This window comes from Rutidosis leptorrhynchoides, chromosome 6 (assembly GCF_046630445.1).
Source record: "Rutidosis leptorrhynchoides isolate AG116_Rl617_1_P2 chromosome 6, CSIRO_AGI_Rlap_v1, whole genome shotgun sequence".
NCBI lineage: Eukaryota > Viridiplantae > Streptophyta > Magnoliopsida > Asterales > Asteraceae > Rutidosis > Rutidosis leptorrhynchoides.
This window is the reverse complement of record NC_092338.1, coordinates 22275125-22293815: the sequence shown is the minus strand read 5'-3', so window position 1 is coordinate 22293815 and position 18691 is coordinate 22275125. Positions and strand designations below refer to the sequence as shown.

Sequence of the window (18691 nt, the reverse complement as noted above, 5' to 3'; positions counted from 1 at the left end):
CTAACTGAATTATACCAAAATTAGTCCCCGATTCGACGTGATATCTTTGTTAAGTATAATATTGAACTCACTGTTGCATCACGGTAAGAACAAGTGTGTTGAATAGCTACGCTGATAAGTGCGCAAAAATTTGTGCGGACAGTTTAGTGGAAAATCAATCTTGCATATAGCCGTGCGTAGAACTAATCCTGCGAACAACGACGCTAAAGACATAATTTTGTCAAGTTCTTATATAATTTCATCCTAAAAAGAGGTTGCAAAACCTTTTGGTGATTTTCTTATTGAACTAGCAAGATGATGATGAAATTAGTGTAGGTAAGATTTGTATTTCCACTTTTTGATTTGATACTTTCGAAGTTGGTTCCCGTTTCAATTTGCAACAAGAAGTTATATGTCCTCATAAGAGGATTAGCTATGTTTTTATAAGAGAAAGAAATAGCTATCTCTATCCTTAAAAAGGTCATATAGCATTTGTTATTAGTATTTAAGTTATAATTACATATTGACGACTAATAGTTTAATAGTAGATTACGATTAATAGTAGATGTTCAAATGAGAGTAGTGTTAAACAAAAAGACAATTAACCGTGGAGTAAGAATTAACGAAAAATTGAACTCTATTACAGTATTATGTAATGAACTAACCAGGATTAAACTTACAAATAAATGACCATTCACATAAAATGATAAAAATTAAACATATCTATAGTCTCTATTATATTGCTAAAATGATGATGTCATTATTAGGCTAATTCCTTTGTTAAGAAAAAATCAAAAAAGAAAAAGAAAAAAATCTAAGCATGGTGAATGATGTCATTAATCTAAATAATTTTAAATTAAAATTAAATCTTATTAATTAATTATTATTATTAAATCTTATTAATAATTATTTTAATTATTAAAATTAAATAATTTTAAATTATTGTAATTAATTATTTTGAATTGAGTACGAGAATGTATAAAAGTTAGGTAGAAGGAAACTAATTTTATATTTATATTTTTAATTTACACTTTTAAAATAAAATGACAACCAATATTATATCTTATGATTGGATGAGGATTGTTTAATATGCATTTTAGGTGTTTAATGAAATGTTCAGCTGACGAGTTTCTTAATCGGACTATGTGATTCCACGGGTCATTAAACTAAATAACTTTAGCATTTACGTTCACTTAATACCTACAACATATCATTAAACTATTTCGTTTAAACAAACCCGTGGTTTCACGGGTCATTTCACTAGTTTTTTCTATATAACAACCGGCTAATTTTCTTTACACGTCCTTATAAGAGAAATAGTTATAGTTATGTCTTTATAAAAGCAATAGCTATCTTCATCTTAAAATGATCATATACTCCATCCGTTCCATAATAATTGTCCTATTGGATTTTTCAAAGTCAGTTTATTAACTTTTGACTTTAAATAATTTTTGGCTTTTGTTGTAGAATATTTGACAAGATTTATATGAATAGATTGATTTTTGAATGTGTTTTCATTTGGTATATATTATCCAATATTATATAACAAAAAAAATATATTTAAAATTAAAGTTGAAAAGGAAAAACTCAAAAAGTAAAGACAGAACAATTATTTTGGAACGAATAAAGTAACATTTATTATTGGTAGTTAAATTGTAATTACATATCCACCACTAATAGTAGATTAGGATTAATAGTAGGTGTTTAAATGGGAGTAGAGTTAAACAAAAAAAAGACTAACTAGATCAAATTAGAATAAACTAGTTTATAACAAGCGCATTCGCGTGTATTTTATCATACAAGATTTTAAAAAATATTATTAATAAGTAAAGACATCACAAAGCTCGATTCTAAGAAAATTCGGAATCATAATTGATAAAGTATACACATGGAAATTGTTGATAAATAGAAATACATACCCCTTTGGCTATTTTGAGTAAACAATATTCTATTGATGATTGAAGTGAAGTATTCAATCTAAACTCATGTTCTCCAACTGATTCAACGATTGCATGAAGGCTTTTTCTCAAATGCCGACACAGATCAATTTAGGACCAAACTTGCCGAGCAAAAAAAATAGTAGTCTGTATAACATCCGACTTCAATTCAGGATCATGTGAAACATTTTTGTGGTCCAAGTGGTGAACAACTGAAGCTAATATCAACTGCTTGTTTTCTGAATCAAAATCGAAACAAATTTAGTATTGATATATACTGAATAAAATATAGAAGATACATATAAAAAATTAAGTACCTAGATGCTCCAGATAACACAAACAACCCTAACCCACGAGGAGCAATCCATTGTCGGTTAATCTCGAAAAAGATAAACATCGGGTCTAACACTCTACCCATCGTCGTACGAGCCTTAGCGGGCTCTACCATTCTTTGAATACAAATTTGAGTCCATATTTTGAGTGTTTCAACCTCTTCTCTATACCATTTGCAAAACAAATAATAGAAATTTTAACTTTAAAATATAAATTACAGCGGATACACACACATTATGGAAGAGGGTTCAATAGTTGATAACCTAGTCAAAAGGGAAGGGTCTTTTTTTCGGCCCGTGGTTTAACAGTCTAGTAGTTAGAATTGGCTTCATTTTAAGCCCCCCTTCCTTCACATCTAACTACTTCATCCACCCAAAAATGATGTGCTTCCCCCCGTTCATCGTCTTGTTCAGTGGTCGAGGTCGAAACATAGTTACTCAAAATCACATGTATAATCTGCATTGTTAGAGTTCAGACACAACGATTTGAATAGTCACAATTGTACGTCATAATATTTGCAACAAAAAATATAGTTTAACTGACGAACCACGTTAAATTCATCAAACATATGCGAGAACTCCGTCATAAACCAAATCAGCATTTGTAATGTGTTATCTAAAGACAAAAAGAAAGGATATCATTTTCACAATTCATAATGTTAGAAGTGTACCATGGCTGAAAGGAATTGTAAGCTTGCTACCATTAATCGCTTTTTCTCATCTTCTTCTTCAGGTTTACGTGCAACCATACAAATCTTTGGAACTAAATTTTCAGTATTGTATGTGTAAGTTCCATCCACCTGCAGAGGATCAGTTGGAAAACTGGTCTAAAAGGGGTTTTGCTCAAAATAGGCATCCTTTCATTGCAAGTCAAAATGGGTCACGCTGAGTGACCTCACCTGGAATACTTTTTGTCCACATAAAAGTACATTCATTAAACTAATTCGTGTGTCAAGAATGACTATGGCAGTAATATCAATGCTGGAAAATTAAAGCAACCAGTCTTATTTCACAACAGATGTCACCCCCTTCTGATAATTAAATAAATATTTGAGAAAAAGTGCAAAACCTGTGCATGCACTCTCACATTTTTATTTGCAAAGAGACTCCTATTTTTTTACACACCGCTCGCATACTTACTTACAAGTGTCAGAGAGATTTTATGTGTTGTTTTGATCCACTTCAACATCAGCTAATGAATTCGAAGAATATGAGGGACCAGCCGCCATCTCCTTGGTCCTTTCAATGGGTTGATTCACATCCAAAATCAAGTGATCACCATCCTATTTACAATGAAATCCTGTATTAACAACACGTCAAACCACTCTATCTAATAAGATAATGTTATTAGAAAAGGAAATCACAACAAAGGGAACACAAACTTGATACATGTATTATTGTTTATTTTTTCACTAAATAATGGTACAACGTATTACACTATCCATTTTACACTAAGTCTATTAGAACTAAACAATATTTTAAATCTTATGATAACTATCCCGAAACAACTGCCAACCTTGATAAGCACAATATAGTAAGATAAATTGAAGTGTTGAATGTTTATATAAATATAAAAGCCGAGAATGATGTACTTGACTTTGCCTACTGTCATAAATTCTAAACAGATTTTTAGCCCAATTTCAATCAAATTAACCCTAATTTAGTAGGAAGTTGGAAGGTTACTAAAGTCGTGCCACCAATTAAATAAACTATCCCTTCAGCCAACCCATTTTGCCACCTATATTATTTTCTCAAGGAATGCATTAGTTCTTATATATTAGGTTCACACCGCTTGATAACCGTTCATACACATGGTGTGGAAGCAATTAGCCTAATTAATCTTTGGGTAAGGTTCTAAGCAAATCTCACATTCGTCATCTATTTTTAGTTCAAGATGTGTGAGATCAACATAGTTTCCCAGTTTCTTTTGATCTGATATCTCCATCCACAAGCTACCTCATTTAAAACCACACTAATTCACCAACTTATAAGGTAGCCAAAAGATGGAAGTATCACAAGTACAATACATTGATATGGTCTTGATCAGAACAACCAAAAAAGAAAAAACCTATTATTCCATCAATAATATCTCAATTAACTGTGTTATTAAAACCATATTTGTATAACTTTAAATGTATAAGCTTTATAAAAGTAAGATATCAAGTTTAATAGGGAAACATGTTAAAAAGAGAGTAAAAAATTCATAATTAATCTAAGAATGATACCCTTTTCTGATATAGCAACACCAACTGCTTCGTCCAAACCTCCTTTAATACCAATACATTTGTGCACCTAGTGATTCCATCAATGAGAACATGAGATGGCCTGAGTTATAATGGTTCTCCATGAAATAAAAGCTTCATAACGTTCTTCCTTCAATTACACAGTATGGTAGCCAGCAAAAATTCAGATTTAACTAAACAGGAAAAAAAGCTAGCAAGAAAATCAAATTTGACAATTTCACAACATTACCTACCCATTAGCAAAAAAAAAAAAAAAAGAAAAAAAAAATCATTTGAACTTTATTAGCAGACTCAGTACCTCACTTGTTTTTCTTATTCTTTTTATCCTTTCAACTTTCAGCCATGTTCTTACAATTTCAGTTCCCACTTTTATCAGCCATATCTTCACAGACAAAAAAAGTCAGATATTAGCCTAACACATATTAATATATAAGTATTAAAAACAATTCAAAATGAATATAAAAAACAATAAAAATCAAACCTGATATGGCTGGACGTATATCAATTGATCACTATGATATGGATCTCATTGTGATATGGATGTCGCCGATTAACATCAAAACGTATTCATATCTGATAACAGCAATTGATTTTTCCCATCAAATCAAATTAGCAGGAATGGAATGAGAATAAAGGGGATTTTAAATGCGGTTAATGGATATGACAGTTTTAAGTTTTTAAGATGAAATCGAACGATGAATGGGGATTACGGTTTCTTGTTTTTAAATTAGGGGAAAAAATTAGTAATAAGGGTAATGGGGTAATTAGGTTATGTAACCACCGATTAGAATCCTAAATGACGACATTAGTTATTTAAACGGATAAGATTAAAATAAGAAAACAGATTCAAGGGTTGAGCTGTTTACACGTTTGTTCCTAATGATGCCATAATTACTTTCTTATTATAGATAAGAGAGATGACTATTCATATAAGGATTAAACATATGATATTTTTATGTAAAAAATAACGATGATGAACAGTGTTTTTATGACATTATGCTGACGTTATTGTGATGTCGTTATTGTGATGTCATCATTCATTAATTTTTTTAGAAAGGTGATCCTCACACACCACTTTTTGATCCATGTACACATTTGTTTTATAAATGGGTAGTGATATCTACACAACCAATTTTTACAAATACACAACCAAACATGCTTTACAGTGTTGTACTGTACAACACTGTAAAGCATGTTTGGTTGTATATTTGTAAAAATTGGTTGTGTGTATATCATCACCCTACTTTATAAATTTACCGTTATAACCCTAGATTAATTTAGGAAGTTAGAACTTATATTATGCTTTTAAGCATAATTAAGGATATAGTAGGTAATTTTGTGTAGATAGATAAAAAAAAATATTTTGTGAGGATCAAATCCTTTTTTTTTAAAGGATTAAACATCTTTTTTTTTTCCTGATTATATGCTTACAGCCGGCTAATTTTTTTATTTAAGCAACTTGTAAGAAAAAATAAGAAAAATAATACGAAGTACTACTTGAATCATTCTGATAATCAATAATCAATTTCGCAGATATTTAATATTGATGTACTTGTTATAATATATAAATATATATATAAATGGATAGTCAATTATTGATACACAAAAGTAATATTATTGTATTACCTAAACTTGTGATATTTTTGCTATAAATAGCTATGAATGCAAGCATTAAACTTGCACCATTTTCTCACACTTACAAAGTGTTTCTTTCTTTCTCTCCATTATCATCTTTGTTCTTACACTTCATTATTAGCATTCTTAATCAAGAATCAAACCACTAAAGGTAGTTATAAGCTTACTGAATTATAACATTAAGAATCAAACCACTAAAGGTAGTTATAAGCCTACTGAATTATAACACGTTATTAGCACGATAATCTTAATACTAATTATGGTTGGCTCTGCCACCTAAATGATATATGGTCGGTTATACCACCTGAATAATATATGGTCGACACTGTCGCCTAATTATCATTTATGTTACTAACATTTATATTTCTATTATCTAACATTTATATGGTCGACACTGTCACCTAATTATCATTTATGTTATATAACATTTATTTATGATTGCTTACATATGGTCGACACTGTCGCCTACTTATCATTTATGTTATATTAAATTTTTGTTTAATGTTTATATACTTATGAATATAAATTGACTCTAATTTATCATGTTGTTTGTTTTAATTTTTGATAATAGAAAATGTCGAATCTGGAAAAGCTTAAATTTACTCCTTTAGAATCAACGGGAAACAACTACATGCCATGGGTTATAAAAGTAAAAATGCATCTTAAATCAATGGGCATTCTTGAAACCATAAATGAAAACAACACTTGTTCCGAAAAAGAACAAGCAACGGCATGTTGCTTTATTCATCAACATATTGATGAATGCTTACAAAATAATTATGTGACTGTAGAAGATCCCCATGTTTTATGGGAAGGTCTCAAAAGCAGATTCAATAATCAAAGAGAAATTTTACTTCCAGCTGCTATGGATCAATGGAGAACATTAAGGTTCCAAGACTTTAAGAAAGTAAATGAATACAGCTCAGCTCTGTATAATACAGTCTCACAACTTAAATTCTGTGGACATGAAATAAGTGATGCAGACATGTTGGAGAAAACTTTCTCCACAATGAATGCTGCCAACATCACAGTGCAAAGAAATTTGAGAATGCTAAAGTTCAACACATATCCTGAACTTAATTCATATCTCTTGGTTGCAGAGCAAAATGATGAGCTATTAATGAAAAATCAGCAATCCCGTCCTACTGGTACACTTGCAATCCCTGAAGCAAATACTGCAAATAATTATAAACAGGGACAAGGACGCGGGCAAGGTCGTGGTTATAATAACCATCTCCATCATCATGCCAAAAGCCATAACTATGGTAGAAACCATCCTTATGGTAATGGGAATGGGCGTGAACGTGGCCGTGGTCGTGGCCGTGGTGGTCAAAGAAATAATAATTCACGAAAATATAAATATCAACCACAAAACAAGCCCACTAAACAAGATGTTGAAGAAAATTCTTCTAAAAATTCTGAAGAATCTTGTTACAGATGTGGTAGAATGGGCCACTGGGCTAATACTTGCCGAACATCTAAACATCTTGTTAAGATGTATCAGGATTCGCTGAAAGGTAAAGAAAAGGAAGTAAATTTTGTGGATAATATTGATCCAACAGTCACTGAGCAACCATCTGATTTATATGAAGATTTCTTGAATTAAATTAATATGTTTCTTTTATAAATAAAACGATTTAACCTTTGTCATCATGTTTTCTCAAATGTTTCAGTTCTATATGTTTTATCAAATGTTTCAGTTCTATGTTTGATGTTTCAATTCTATGTATGTCAAATGTTTCAGTTTTATCTATTTGTGTGTAATAAACATTTTGTGTAACATTTATATACTTACTGTTTGTTTCTTATATATGAAGTTTAATATGAATTCTGCTGGAACACAACATCAATCAAGTAGTGGAGATCTCTGTATAGCAGATAGTGGTACTACACACACTATACTTAAATCTGAAAAATATTTCATTGATTTGAAACCAACGGAAGGAACTATACATACAATACCAGGTGCTGATAACTTGATAGAAGGGATAGGAAAGGCAAAATTCATATTACCAAACGGTACAACATTTTTAATTAATAATGCCTTATTCTCTCCTAAGTCAAGCAGAAATTTATTGAGTTTTTCTGACATATACCTTAATGGATATGATTATCAGTCAGTAACGGCAGAAAATGAGAAATATTTAAGTATCACTAACAAGAATCACGTGATTGAAAAACTGCAAAGACTTAATTCTGGATTACATTATACACATATAAATGTACCAGAAGCACATATGGTGATTAAAGAAAAGTATATTGATCCTGGTGTATTTAATTTATGGCATAACAGATTGGGCCATCCAGGATCAACAATGATGAAAAGAATTATTGAATGTACACATGGACATCCACTGAAGGATAGAAAAATCCTTCATGATACAATGGTTCCATGTATATCTTGCTCTCTTGGAAAATTGATAACTAGACCCTCACCACTTAAGGTTGAGAAAGAATCACCAATGTTTCTTGAAAGAATTCAAGGTGATATTTGTGGATCAATTCATCCACCATGTGGACCATTTAGATATTTCATGGTCCTAATAGACGCATCTAGTAGATGGTCTCATGTTTGTCTGTTATCAAGCCGTAATGTGGCATTTGCAAAATTTCTTGCCGAAATTATTAAATTGAGAGCACATTTTCCTGATTACATCATTAAAAAGGTGAGACTTTATAATGCTGGTGAGTTTACATCTCAAACATTTAATGACTATTGCATGTCTATAGGAATTGTTGTTGAACATTCTGTTGCTCATGTGCATACACAAAATGGTTTAGCCGAGTCACTGATTAAACGTTTACAGTTAATCGCTAGACCATTGATAATGAGAACAAAACTCCCTGTATCTATATGGGGTCATGCAATTTTACATGCTGCTGCATTGATTCGCATCAGACTAAGTGCAAGTCATAAATATTCCCCCTACAACTTGCTTTTGGTCAAGAGCCAAATATTTCCCACCTTAGAACATTTGGTTGTGCAGTATATGTTCCAATTGCGCCACCACAACGTACAAAAATGGGTCCTCAAAGGAGGTTGGGAATATATGTTGGATATGAAACATCTTCAATCATAAGGTATATTGAACCTATGACAGGTGATGTTTTTGCAGCACGTTTTGCTGATTGTCATTTTAATGAAACATTGTTCCCTAGATTAGGGGGAGAAATGAAAAATAAAGAAAATGATGTTTCATGGTGTGAACCTCAATTAAAGTATCTTGATCCTCGCACAAAAGAATGCGAGACAGAAGTTTAAAAGATAATGCATATACAAGAACTTGCAAATCAATTGCCTGATGCATTTACAGATACAAAAACGGTGACAAAATCATATATACCAGCAGTAAATACTCCAGCTCGAATTGAAATTCCAAAAGCTGGCAATAACGTCACTCATGAATCTTTGCCACGTCAGAAACGTGGAAGACCAATTGGTTCAAAGGATAAAAATCCTCGAAAAAGAAAATCAGCTGATAATGAAGTAAAAGAAAGTGTTCAAGAAGAACCACAAATCAGTACTCCTACTGCAGAGGAGATTGATGATGTCAATACAGAAATTGCAATCAATTATGCATATTCAAAAATATTATGGAACCGAAATGAAATGAAAAATCTTGATGAGAAATTTTCATTTAATGTTGCATATGACATCATGAATAATGATGATGATCCAGAACCAACATCTATGGTTGAATGTCAAAATAGACATGATTGGGCTCAATGGAAAGAAGCAATACGAGCTGAATTAGAATCACTCAATAAAAGAAAAGTTTTCGGATCCATCATTCTCACTCCTAAAGATGTGAAACCTGTAGGATACAGATGGATTTTTGTCCGAAAAAGAAATGAGAAAAATGAAGTTACAAGGTATAAAGCTAGACTTGTAGCTCAAGGTTTTTCTTAAAGACCGGGAATTGATTATGAAGAAACTTATTCCCCTGTTATGGATGCAATTACTTTTATATACTTAATCAGCCTGGCAGTTTCTAAAAATTTAGAAATGCATCTCATGGATGTTGTGACTGCTTATCTATATGGATCACTTGATAGTGATATATATATATGAAGATACCTGAAGGATTTAAGGTACCAGAAGCATCAAATGCAAAACCCAAAGAAATGTATTCGATTAAATTACAAAGATCTTTATATGGGTTAAAACAATCGGGACGTATGTGGTATAACCAATTAAGTGATTACTTGATAAGCAAATGGTATACAAATAACCTTACTTGTCCTTGTGTTTTCATTAAGAAAACAACATCCGGATATGTGATCATAGCTGTTTATGTTGATGATCTTAACATCATAGGTACAAATAAAGAGATCCATGAAGCCATTCAACTTCTAAAGAAAGAATTTGAAATGAAAGATCTCGGAAAAACCAAGTATTGCCTTGGTTTACAAATTGAGCATATGCCTAATGGTTTACTTGTACATCAAACAACATATACTGAAAAGATTCTGAAACGTTTCAATATGGACAAGGCAAAACCATTAAGTACTCCTATGGTTGTTAAATCACTCAATGTTGAAACTGATCCATTTCGTCCATGTGAAGATCATGAAGATATTCTTGGACCAGAAGTACCATATCTTAGTGCAATTGGAGCTCTTATGTATCTTACAAATTGTACAAGACCTGACATTTCTTTTGCAGTTAATTTGTTGGCAAGGTTCAGCTCTGCTCCTACCAAAAGACACTGGAATGGGATCAAACACGTATTTCGATACCTTCGAGGAACTACTGATTTAGGATTATTTTATTCTAACGAATCAAAACAAGATTTGGTTGGTTATGCTGATGCAGGTTATTTATCTGATCCACATAAAGCTAAATCTCAAACTGGATATGTATTCCTAAATGGAGGTACTGCAATATCATGGCGTTCTAAAAAACAAACACTTGTTGCTACATCATCAAATCATGCCGAAGTGATTGCATTACACGAAGCTACTCGGGAATGTTTTTGGTTGAGATCGATGACACAAATCATTACTGATTCTTGTGGACTAGAACGCGATAAAAGTCCAACAATTATCTATGAAGATAATGCAGCTTGCATAGCACAGATGAAAGAAGGGTATATCAAAAGTGACCGAACCAAACACATACTTCCTAGATTCTTCTCATACACTCAAAATCTCATTAAGGACAACGAGATTGAAATGAGATATGTTCAATCCAGCAAAAACTCTGCTGATCTTTTCACGAAAGCACTTCCAACTGCTATTTTCAGAACACACGTTCATAATATTGGTATGAGACATGTTCAAAAGATGTAACAACTGAAGCGATGTCTACTTGAGGGGGAGTCAACTCCATGCTGCACTCTTTTTCCCTTAGCTAAAGTTTTTTTTCCCACTGAGTTTTCTTTAGCAAGGTTTTTAACGAGGCAGTAACTTACAGTTGATCTTCAACAAACAAAATTGCTATCCAAATGGGAGTGTTATAATATATAAATATATATATAAATGGATAGTCAATTATTGATACACAAAAGTAATATTATTGTATTACCTAAACTTGTGATATTTTTGCTATAAATAGCCATGAATGCAAGCATTAAACTTGCACCATTTTCTCACACTTACAAAGTGTTTCTTTCTTTCTCTCCATTATCATCTTTGTTCTTACACTTCATTATTAGCATTCTTAATCAAGAATCAAACCACTAAAGGTAGTTATAAGCCTACTGAATTATAACATTAAGAATTAAACCACTAAAAGGTAGTTATAAGCCTACTGAATTATAACAGTACCGGATATATATATAGGTAGATACAGCACTTATGTACGTATACATACCTCAAATTAGAAAATCACAACCTAACCGTGGAGAGTGGTAACCAGTAATCACAGTGCCCTAAGCTGAATCCATCCATGCCTTGAGATAAATTAGAAACCAAAAAGATATGGTAGAGGAAAGCAGCAGTAGTAGTAGGGCAGCAGAACAAGCATTCAATCACAAAAAACAAACCCTAATTGATGAAATCTCCGGTAAAGTTATCACCGGCGATCTCCCTACCAAAATTCAAGCTGCTAGAGAGATCCGGAGCTTAATTCGACACCGTAATTCCTCCGATAAGATCCGTACCAAATTCGCCGCTGCCGGCGTTATTAAGCCACTCGTTCTCATGCTATATTCCAAAGTTCACGACGCTCGTGAAGTTTCGTTACTCGCGCTTCTTAATCTCGCTTCTAGAAACGAACGGTTAGTAATTTCGTTAATTTCTAGATGTTTAATTTGATATATATTAGCTATTTTAGGGTAATAGGATGAATTAAGTGAGACAATTTGTGCGCCTTTAAATTCTGTAGATTATTATTCATTGTATATATGTATGTGAATTAAAAGAATTGTGACATTATGATGTCTATATTTTCAATTTAATTCTTGTGGATTGAATTCTAAAGTCATGTATTGAAACCTTATCTGATGTTGAATTAGGTTTCATAAATTAAATCAAGTTATTGTTGCAAAAATATTTGACATGCTACTGTTTCTTTTATTTTATGTGTATATACAGTATTATATTCGATTATTATTATTATTATTATTATTATTATTATTATTATTATTATTATTATTATTATTATTATTATTATTATTATTATTTATATTTATATTTATTATTGTTTGTTCAAGTTATGGTGAGTAGTAGTTGTGTGTCTAACCAAGTTCAACACTAAATTCCAGAAACAAGGAACAAATAGTGACATGTGGTGCCATCCCTCCTCTTGTTGAGCTTCTCAAATTCCAAAACGCCAGCACCATGCGCAAATTAGCCACTGCTGCAATTTTGACCTTATCGACGGCCCCACCCAACAAACACACCCTTGTAGAATCCGGAGTGATACCGCTACTGGTTCAAATTCTTAGTTGTGGAAACGTACAAGGAAGAGTTGATGCTGTCACCGCCCTTTATAACCTCACAACCTCAAATGAACAACCAACTATAATTCCCGACCCTAATGCAATCCCTCCTCTCATTAACCTTCTCAAAGAATGCAAAAAATCCTCTAATTTTGCTGAAAAAACTATTATTTTAATTGGAATTATCTTAAAGTCAGAAGAAGGAAGATTGAGTATTACAAAAGCTAATAATGGGATACTAACATTAGTAGAGACGATTGAAGATGGATCTTTAGTTAGCACAGAACATGCAGTAAGTGCATTACTTTCATTGTGCCAAAGTTGCAGAAGTAAATATAGACAACTCATTCTGAACGAAGGCCCGATTCCTGGCTTGCTACGGCTAACCGTTTATGGAACCGTTCAAGCACAGGACATGGCTAGGACCCTATTGGACCTGCTCAGGGATTCTCCTACAGAAAAGAGACTCAGCTCATCTGTTCTTGAGACAATTGTGCATGATATTGCAGCAAGGGTTGATGGGTCAGAAACAACTGCAGAAACTGCAAAAAGTTTATTGCAAGATATGGTGCAAAGAAGCATGAGCATAACATAGAGTTAGCATTGTAGGTAGTATTTGAGGTATTCATTACAGAGCCCTGAAAAACATGAGGTGATTTTGACTAAACCTTACAGGTGAATGTAAATCTTTTTTTTTATAATGTTTGTAGAAAGCCCTTTACTTGTATATTAATCTCAAAGTCTGTCTGTATTAGTGAAATTAAAGTTTTGATTGGGAGCATTATCCCACTTTAACAAGCTATTGCTAATTCGAGTAAAAATCTGCTCCATTTGATTTGCATTTGAAAAGGCTTTCAAGAAGGTATGTTAAGCTAATATCATAGAATTTATTATGTGACTAATAAATATATCTCAAATGACAAATGTTACATAACGATTTAGGTATTGTCTTTGTAAACTGATTGTAGACAGGTCAAGGCTAACAAGAGAGGTCAAGTTGTGAAGTGCACAGAGGGGACAGAATTCAGTCATTCACTAGGCTTCATCTATGAGTCCATGTTTGAACTGCAGAAGGCCTTGTTTCTCACCATCTATACATGACACATGATTATCGTGTAAGTTGTGATTCGATTTACACGAGTGAACCAAGGCCATAATAGGAAGTAAACACAAGTAACGAAAAAGAAGAGTAAGACAATGAAAAATGATTACTCATATTGGTATTATGTCCATGAGAATAAGTAATGAACTCATTTTATGATTTAGAATGGAACATAGAGTACGTAGACAAATAAATTATACAATATGAAATGGCCCAAGACCAAGTAAACTCTTTTTATATTTATTCAAAAATACAGTAATATACATAACGGATCCGATAATCAACAAGATATAAAACCGAATCAAAGGGAAAAGAAAATCTAGTTTAAAACTAACCGCAAATGCGGATAAAACACAAACTAAGCTAAACCAACAAACGTACTACAAACAAGGTGGACAAACATTTAATAAAGTTAACTACAAAACAAACACTAAAACCTTAGACCAGCATGCACCTAGTACCAATAACGACAAAATAATGAACTGTCGGGAGAACGTTGAGGCCTGTTGATCCGTACACCAGCAGCCATGAAGAACCACAAACCTCCACAAAGTGATCTCAATCGTAAAAAAATCGGTCCAACCCCGAGATCCCGAGATTTGAAACCAGATGGAGATCATTGTCTTGTCAAAACCCGAAGGCGCCACGGAAAGATAAGAAACCCATGTAACACGCACAAACTTCCACCGACAAAAAGCACACCGTCCACCAACTCCTCCCGGCCCCATCAGTAGCGTACAATCACCACCAAGTAATAGACTCATAAAAACAAGAACTTAGATATCAATCAATGTGTGTGCATATGAATGAGAATGACATACATAAAACAAAACAAAAAAAAAAATTCAATGTCAAGTATGTCAGTGTCATATCTCCATTCAAATCAATATTGTCTTGCAATATGTATTGGTTTGATTAATTTATCAATCGTTTTATTATTATATCAAATCAAACAGTATATTATCAAAAGATATAATGTCACACAACAATTTACTTTATTAATATTTTTGGCATGCAAAATACAATATGTTCTTTTTCTGAAGAATTGTATAACTGTAGTTTTTTTTTTTTTGTAATTGTAACATTTTGTCACTAGAATGCAGTGTATGATGACACAGTGGAAACTCATTCAATATTGTAGCATAAATAGATATGATGATACCGAAAGAAACATTACATGTTTCTCGAAGAAAACTCGAACAACCGAGAGAAAAAGAACAAATACTTTTCAGTTTCTCAGATGCACAACGCACCGGAAACCTTACACAATCGATTTCTACAAAAAAGGGTAAGTTTGCAATCACACTCCCCTGTACACCAACACATTTAATAGTATCGGATCCTTTCACATAGGGCAAGTGTTCTCGTCCATTTCGTTAGAAATCATCATATGGTTTCTACATAACGGGCAAGTAACGTTCCAGCATTTTAGCCATTTTTCAAGGCAAGTTTTATGAAAAACATGACCACATGAAAGGTGATTGATCTCTGCATCGGGTTTAAACTCCATCAAACAAACTGAGCATTCTTGTTTGATGGAACGACATAAAGAAATGTAACGTACTGATGGGGTTTGGCTTCTGAACTCTTCAATATAAGTTTCCGACGGGCTTCCTCGGTGTTCAAATGATTCTGCTAATTCGTGATTGGATGATGCTAAACGAATGCCTACCACATGAAGGATTGAACATACGATTTCTTTCATGATGTTTATGGACATGGCTGTGTTGACTAGAATTACACATAGCACTCCAGCATCAGATGGGTTCGAGTATGGTGACAGACCCATATCGTTGTTTAAACCTAATTAGATAAAACATACACGTCAAGAAGTGAAACTTTTTATTCATCAACGTTAAGCTTTTACACTGTATCGAGAAACCAAAGGTGGAAAATGGGCGGTTTAACTGCACTGCAAAACTGGTCAAAATGGAACTTTTCTATATGGGTCGAAATAGGCCAGCTTGGATTGGCCTGAAATTTTTTGGTTCACGATATACGACTAACAAATTTTTTACTTTTTAGTACTCCATCCGTCTGTCATTTTTATCTTTTGAAAGTCTTTCTTTTTCAGCTTTAACTTTAAATTTATTTGTTTGTGTTATATAATAAATGATGAAAATAAGTTTCTATATGATTTTTCATCGGCATAAGTTTCATCAAGTATAAAATAACACAAATAAACAAAAGTTTAAAGTCAAAGTTGAAAAAGAATGACTTTCAAAAGTCAAAATGGGACATTTATTATGGGACTAGATAGAGTAATAATCGTATCTTTTGACTAAAAGGGATTAAAATTTGCACGCATATTAGAACTTTATCCTGTTTAGCTAACTTGCTTCATTTTACTCGCTTGACCCATCAGCGATATGAATGTAACCAGAACCCGTTCTTAACTGGGCCAAAATTGTCCCGCCGCCAATACAAGAAACCATTCCAGTTTCTCGAAGTTTCGCATTTGCAAGGATAAAGTTAAATTCAATACATTACCTTTTGTTAGAAAAGAATTTTGAAACAAGCTGACCAAGTTCAAATAGTTCCTCCCCAAGTGCTCAACCAAATTGCTGTGCGAATATGCCAAAATTATTACACGGATTAGAACTTTAATTGATCCATGTAACACACATTGACTCAAAAACACTAATAAAATATGCTTTTTTTGGCTCCCTTCACCATCAAAAAGTGTAACAGTTCCCTTTATACTTTGATTTGCTATTATAAGATTATTACTTGGCTTCAAGGTAGCAGTATGTTAGGCCAAACAATAAAAAAAGAGATCTTTGGCAACCATAAAAGTTACATTCATTTAGAAACAAGAATTTCACACCCTCATACTGCCAAAAAGGTTGATTTTTTTTGCTTTTTCTTTAATTTCATTTATTTATTATTTATACTTTTATAGCAGTTCTTTATATCATCAATCATGAAGCAAATTGCTCATTTATGTATATGTTACATAAAAAACAACATCTTTAATACAATGATTTTAAAAAAAAAAAAGAATAACAAATCCTATTAATCTTATATCAAATCACACAATTAATATAATTTGTTGAGTAATATTATAAAAATCAAAACCCAGTTCCAAAAACAAAACATATAGTACTTGATAAGGTAATTGAAATCTAAGGTGAGATCTTCAACACTAAATAAATTATAAAATAAAAGCAACAACAAAGGGAGAGAAAAAAAGGCATACTTGCAAGCAGAGTGTGGTTGAGAATTGAAATGAATTGAGATTATTTTAAATTGGGGTTTTAATGAATTTCCAGCAAGAAAAAACCTGGGAGGTTGAGGAAAGAGGGAATTGCTGATAATAATGGTTGATGATGATGACATCCTATTGAATAGTACACAATACTAAATTAAACATAAAGAAATAAAAATATAAAAGTGATGTTATAATTAAGTAGGCTTATAACTACCTTTAGTGGTTCTTGACTGTAGAAGGTATATAGAGATAGAGATACTGTAAAACAGAGAAAACAAAGGTTGAACAAAAGGTATGAGTAATTGGTTTTTTATTTATAGAAAAATGTACAATGAGAGTTTGGTGGCATTTGGAATCTATAGAGAGAGAGTGTTTTTGTTAACCAAAAAATACATACAATAAACTCCAACTCAACACACCTATTTATACTCAAAAAAATATACTATGCAATATCTATAATAATAATAAAATTATCATCCAATTATTACTTTTATAACACTCTCCCTTGGATGATAATTTTATTAGTGAATAACTAGTACTGCCTCGTTAAAAACCTTGCTAAAGAAAACCCTTTGGGATAAAACTTTAGCTAAGGGAAAAAGAGTGCAGCATAGAGTTGACTCCCCCTCAAGTAGGCAACGCCTGAGTTGTTACATCTTCTGAACATGCCTCATGCCAATATTATGAACGTGTGTTCTGAAAATAGCAGTTGGAAGTGCTTTGGTGAAAAGGTCAGCAGAGTTTTTGCTGGACTGAACATATCTCATTTCAATCTGGTTGTCCTTAATGAGATTTTGAGTGTATGAGAAGAATCTAGGGGGTATGTGTTTTGTTCGGTCACTTTTGATATACCCTTCTTTCATCTGTGTTATGCAAGCTACATTATCTTCATAGATAGTTGTTGAACTTTTATTGCGTTCTAGTCCACAAGAATCAGTAATGAGTTGTGTCATTGATCTCAACCAAAAACATTCCCGACTGGCTTCATGTAATGCAATTACTTCGGCATGATTTGATGATGTTGCAACAAGTGTTTGTTTTTGAGAACGCCATGATATTGCGGTACCTCCATTTAGGAATACATATCCATTTTGAGATTTAGCTTTATGTGGATCAGATAAATAACCTGCATCTGCATAACCAACCAAATCTTGTTTTGATTCGTTAGAATAAAATAATCCTAAATCAGTAGTTCCTCGAAGGTATCGAAATATGTGTTTGATCCCATTCCAGTGTCTTTTGGTAGGAGCTGAGCTGAACCTTGCCAACAAATTAACTGCAAAAGAAATGTCAGGTCTTGTACAATTTGTAAGATACATAAGAGCTCCAATTGCACTAAGATATGGTACTTCTGGTCCCAGGATATCT

The 18691-nt window shown here is 32.6% G+C and overlaps 2 protein-coding genes and 1 long non-coding RNA gene across 7 annotated transcripts; 1 reads left to right on the top strand and 2 right to left on the bottom strand.

Moving 5' to 3' along the window:
• Positions 1-1830: 1830 nt before the first annotated feature.
• LOC139852359 (uncharacterized) lies at positions 1831-12462 on the bottom strand. 5 transcript variants are annotated; one of them, XR_011761043.1, is made up of 10 exons: positions 11942-12462; positions 4973-5064; positions 4790-4873; positions 4474-4621; positions 3393-3531; positions 2950-3048; positions 2797-2864; positions 2513-2705; positions 2234-2413; positions 1832-2155 (listed from the first exon to the last, which is right to left on the bottom strand). It is a non-coding gene; the product is annotated as an uncharacterized lncRNA (long non-coding RNA). The 5 variants fall into 5 exon arrangements; XR_011761040.1 differs by having other exon boundaries at positions 1831-2155; positions 2950-3548; XR_011761039.1 differs by having other exon boundaries at positions 1831-2155; positions 2950-3531.
• Positions 11949-13630, top strand: LOC139852358 (U-box domain-containing protein 45-like). Its single transcript, XM_071841638.1, has 2 exons — positions 11949-12347; positions 12834-13630. Exons 1-2 carry the CDS (start codon positions 12049-12051, stop codon positions 13603-13605), a joined length of 1071 nt encoding a protein of 356 aa, XP_071697739.1. The 5' UTR covers positions 11949-12048; the 3' UTR covers positions 13606-13630.
• A 1627-nt stretch (positions 13631-15257) lies between these two features.
• Positions 15258-16080, bottom strand: LOC139855892 (probable E3 ubiquitin-protein ligase XERICO). Its single transcript, XM_071845132.1, has one exon. The coding sequence runs from the start codon at positions 15899-15901 to the stop codon at positions 15458-15460; it is 444 nt and encodes a 147-aa protein (XP_071701233.1). The 5' UTR covers positions 15902-16080; the 3' UTR covers positions 15258-15457.
• Between the last annotated feature and the right edge of the window lie 2611 nt (positions 16081-18691).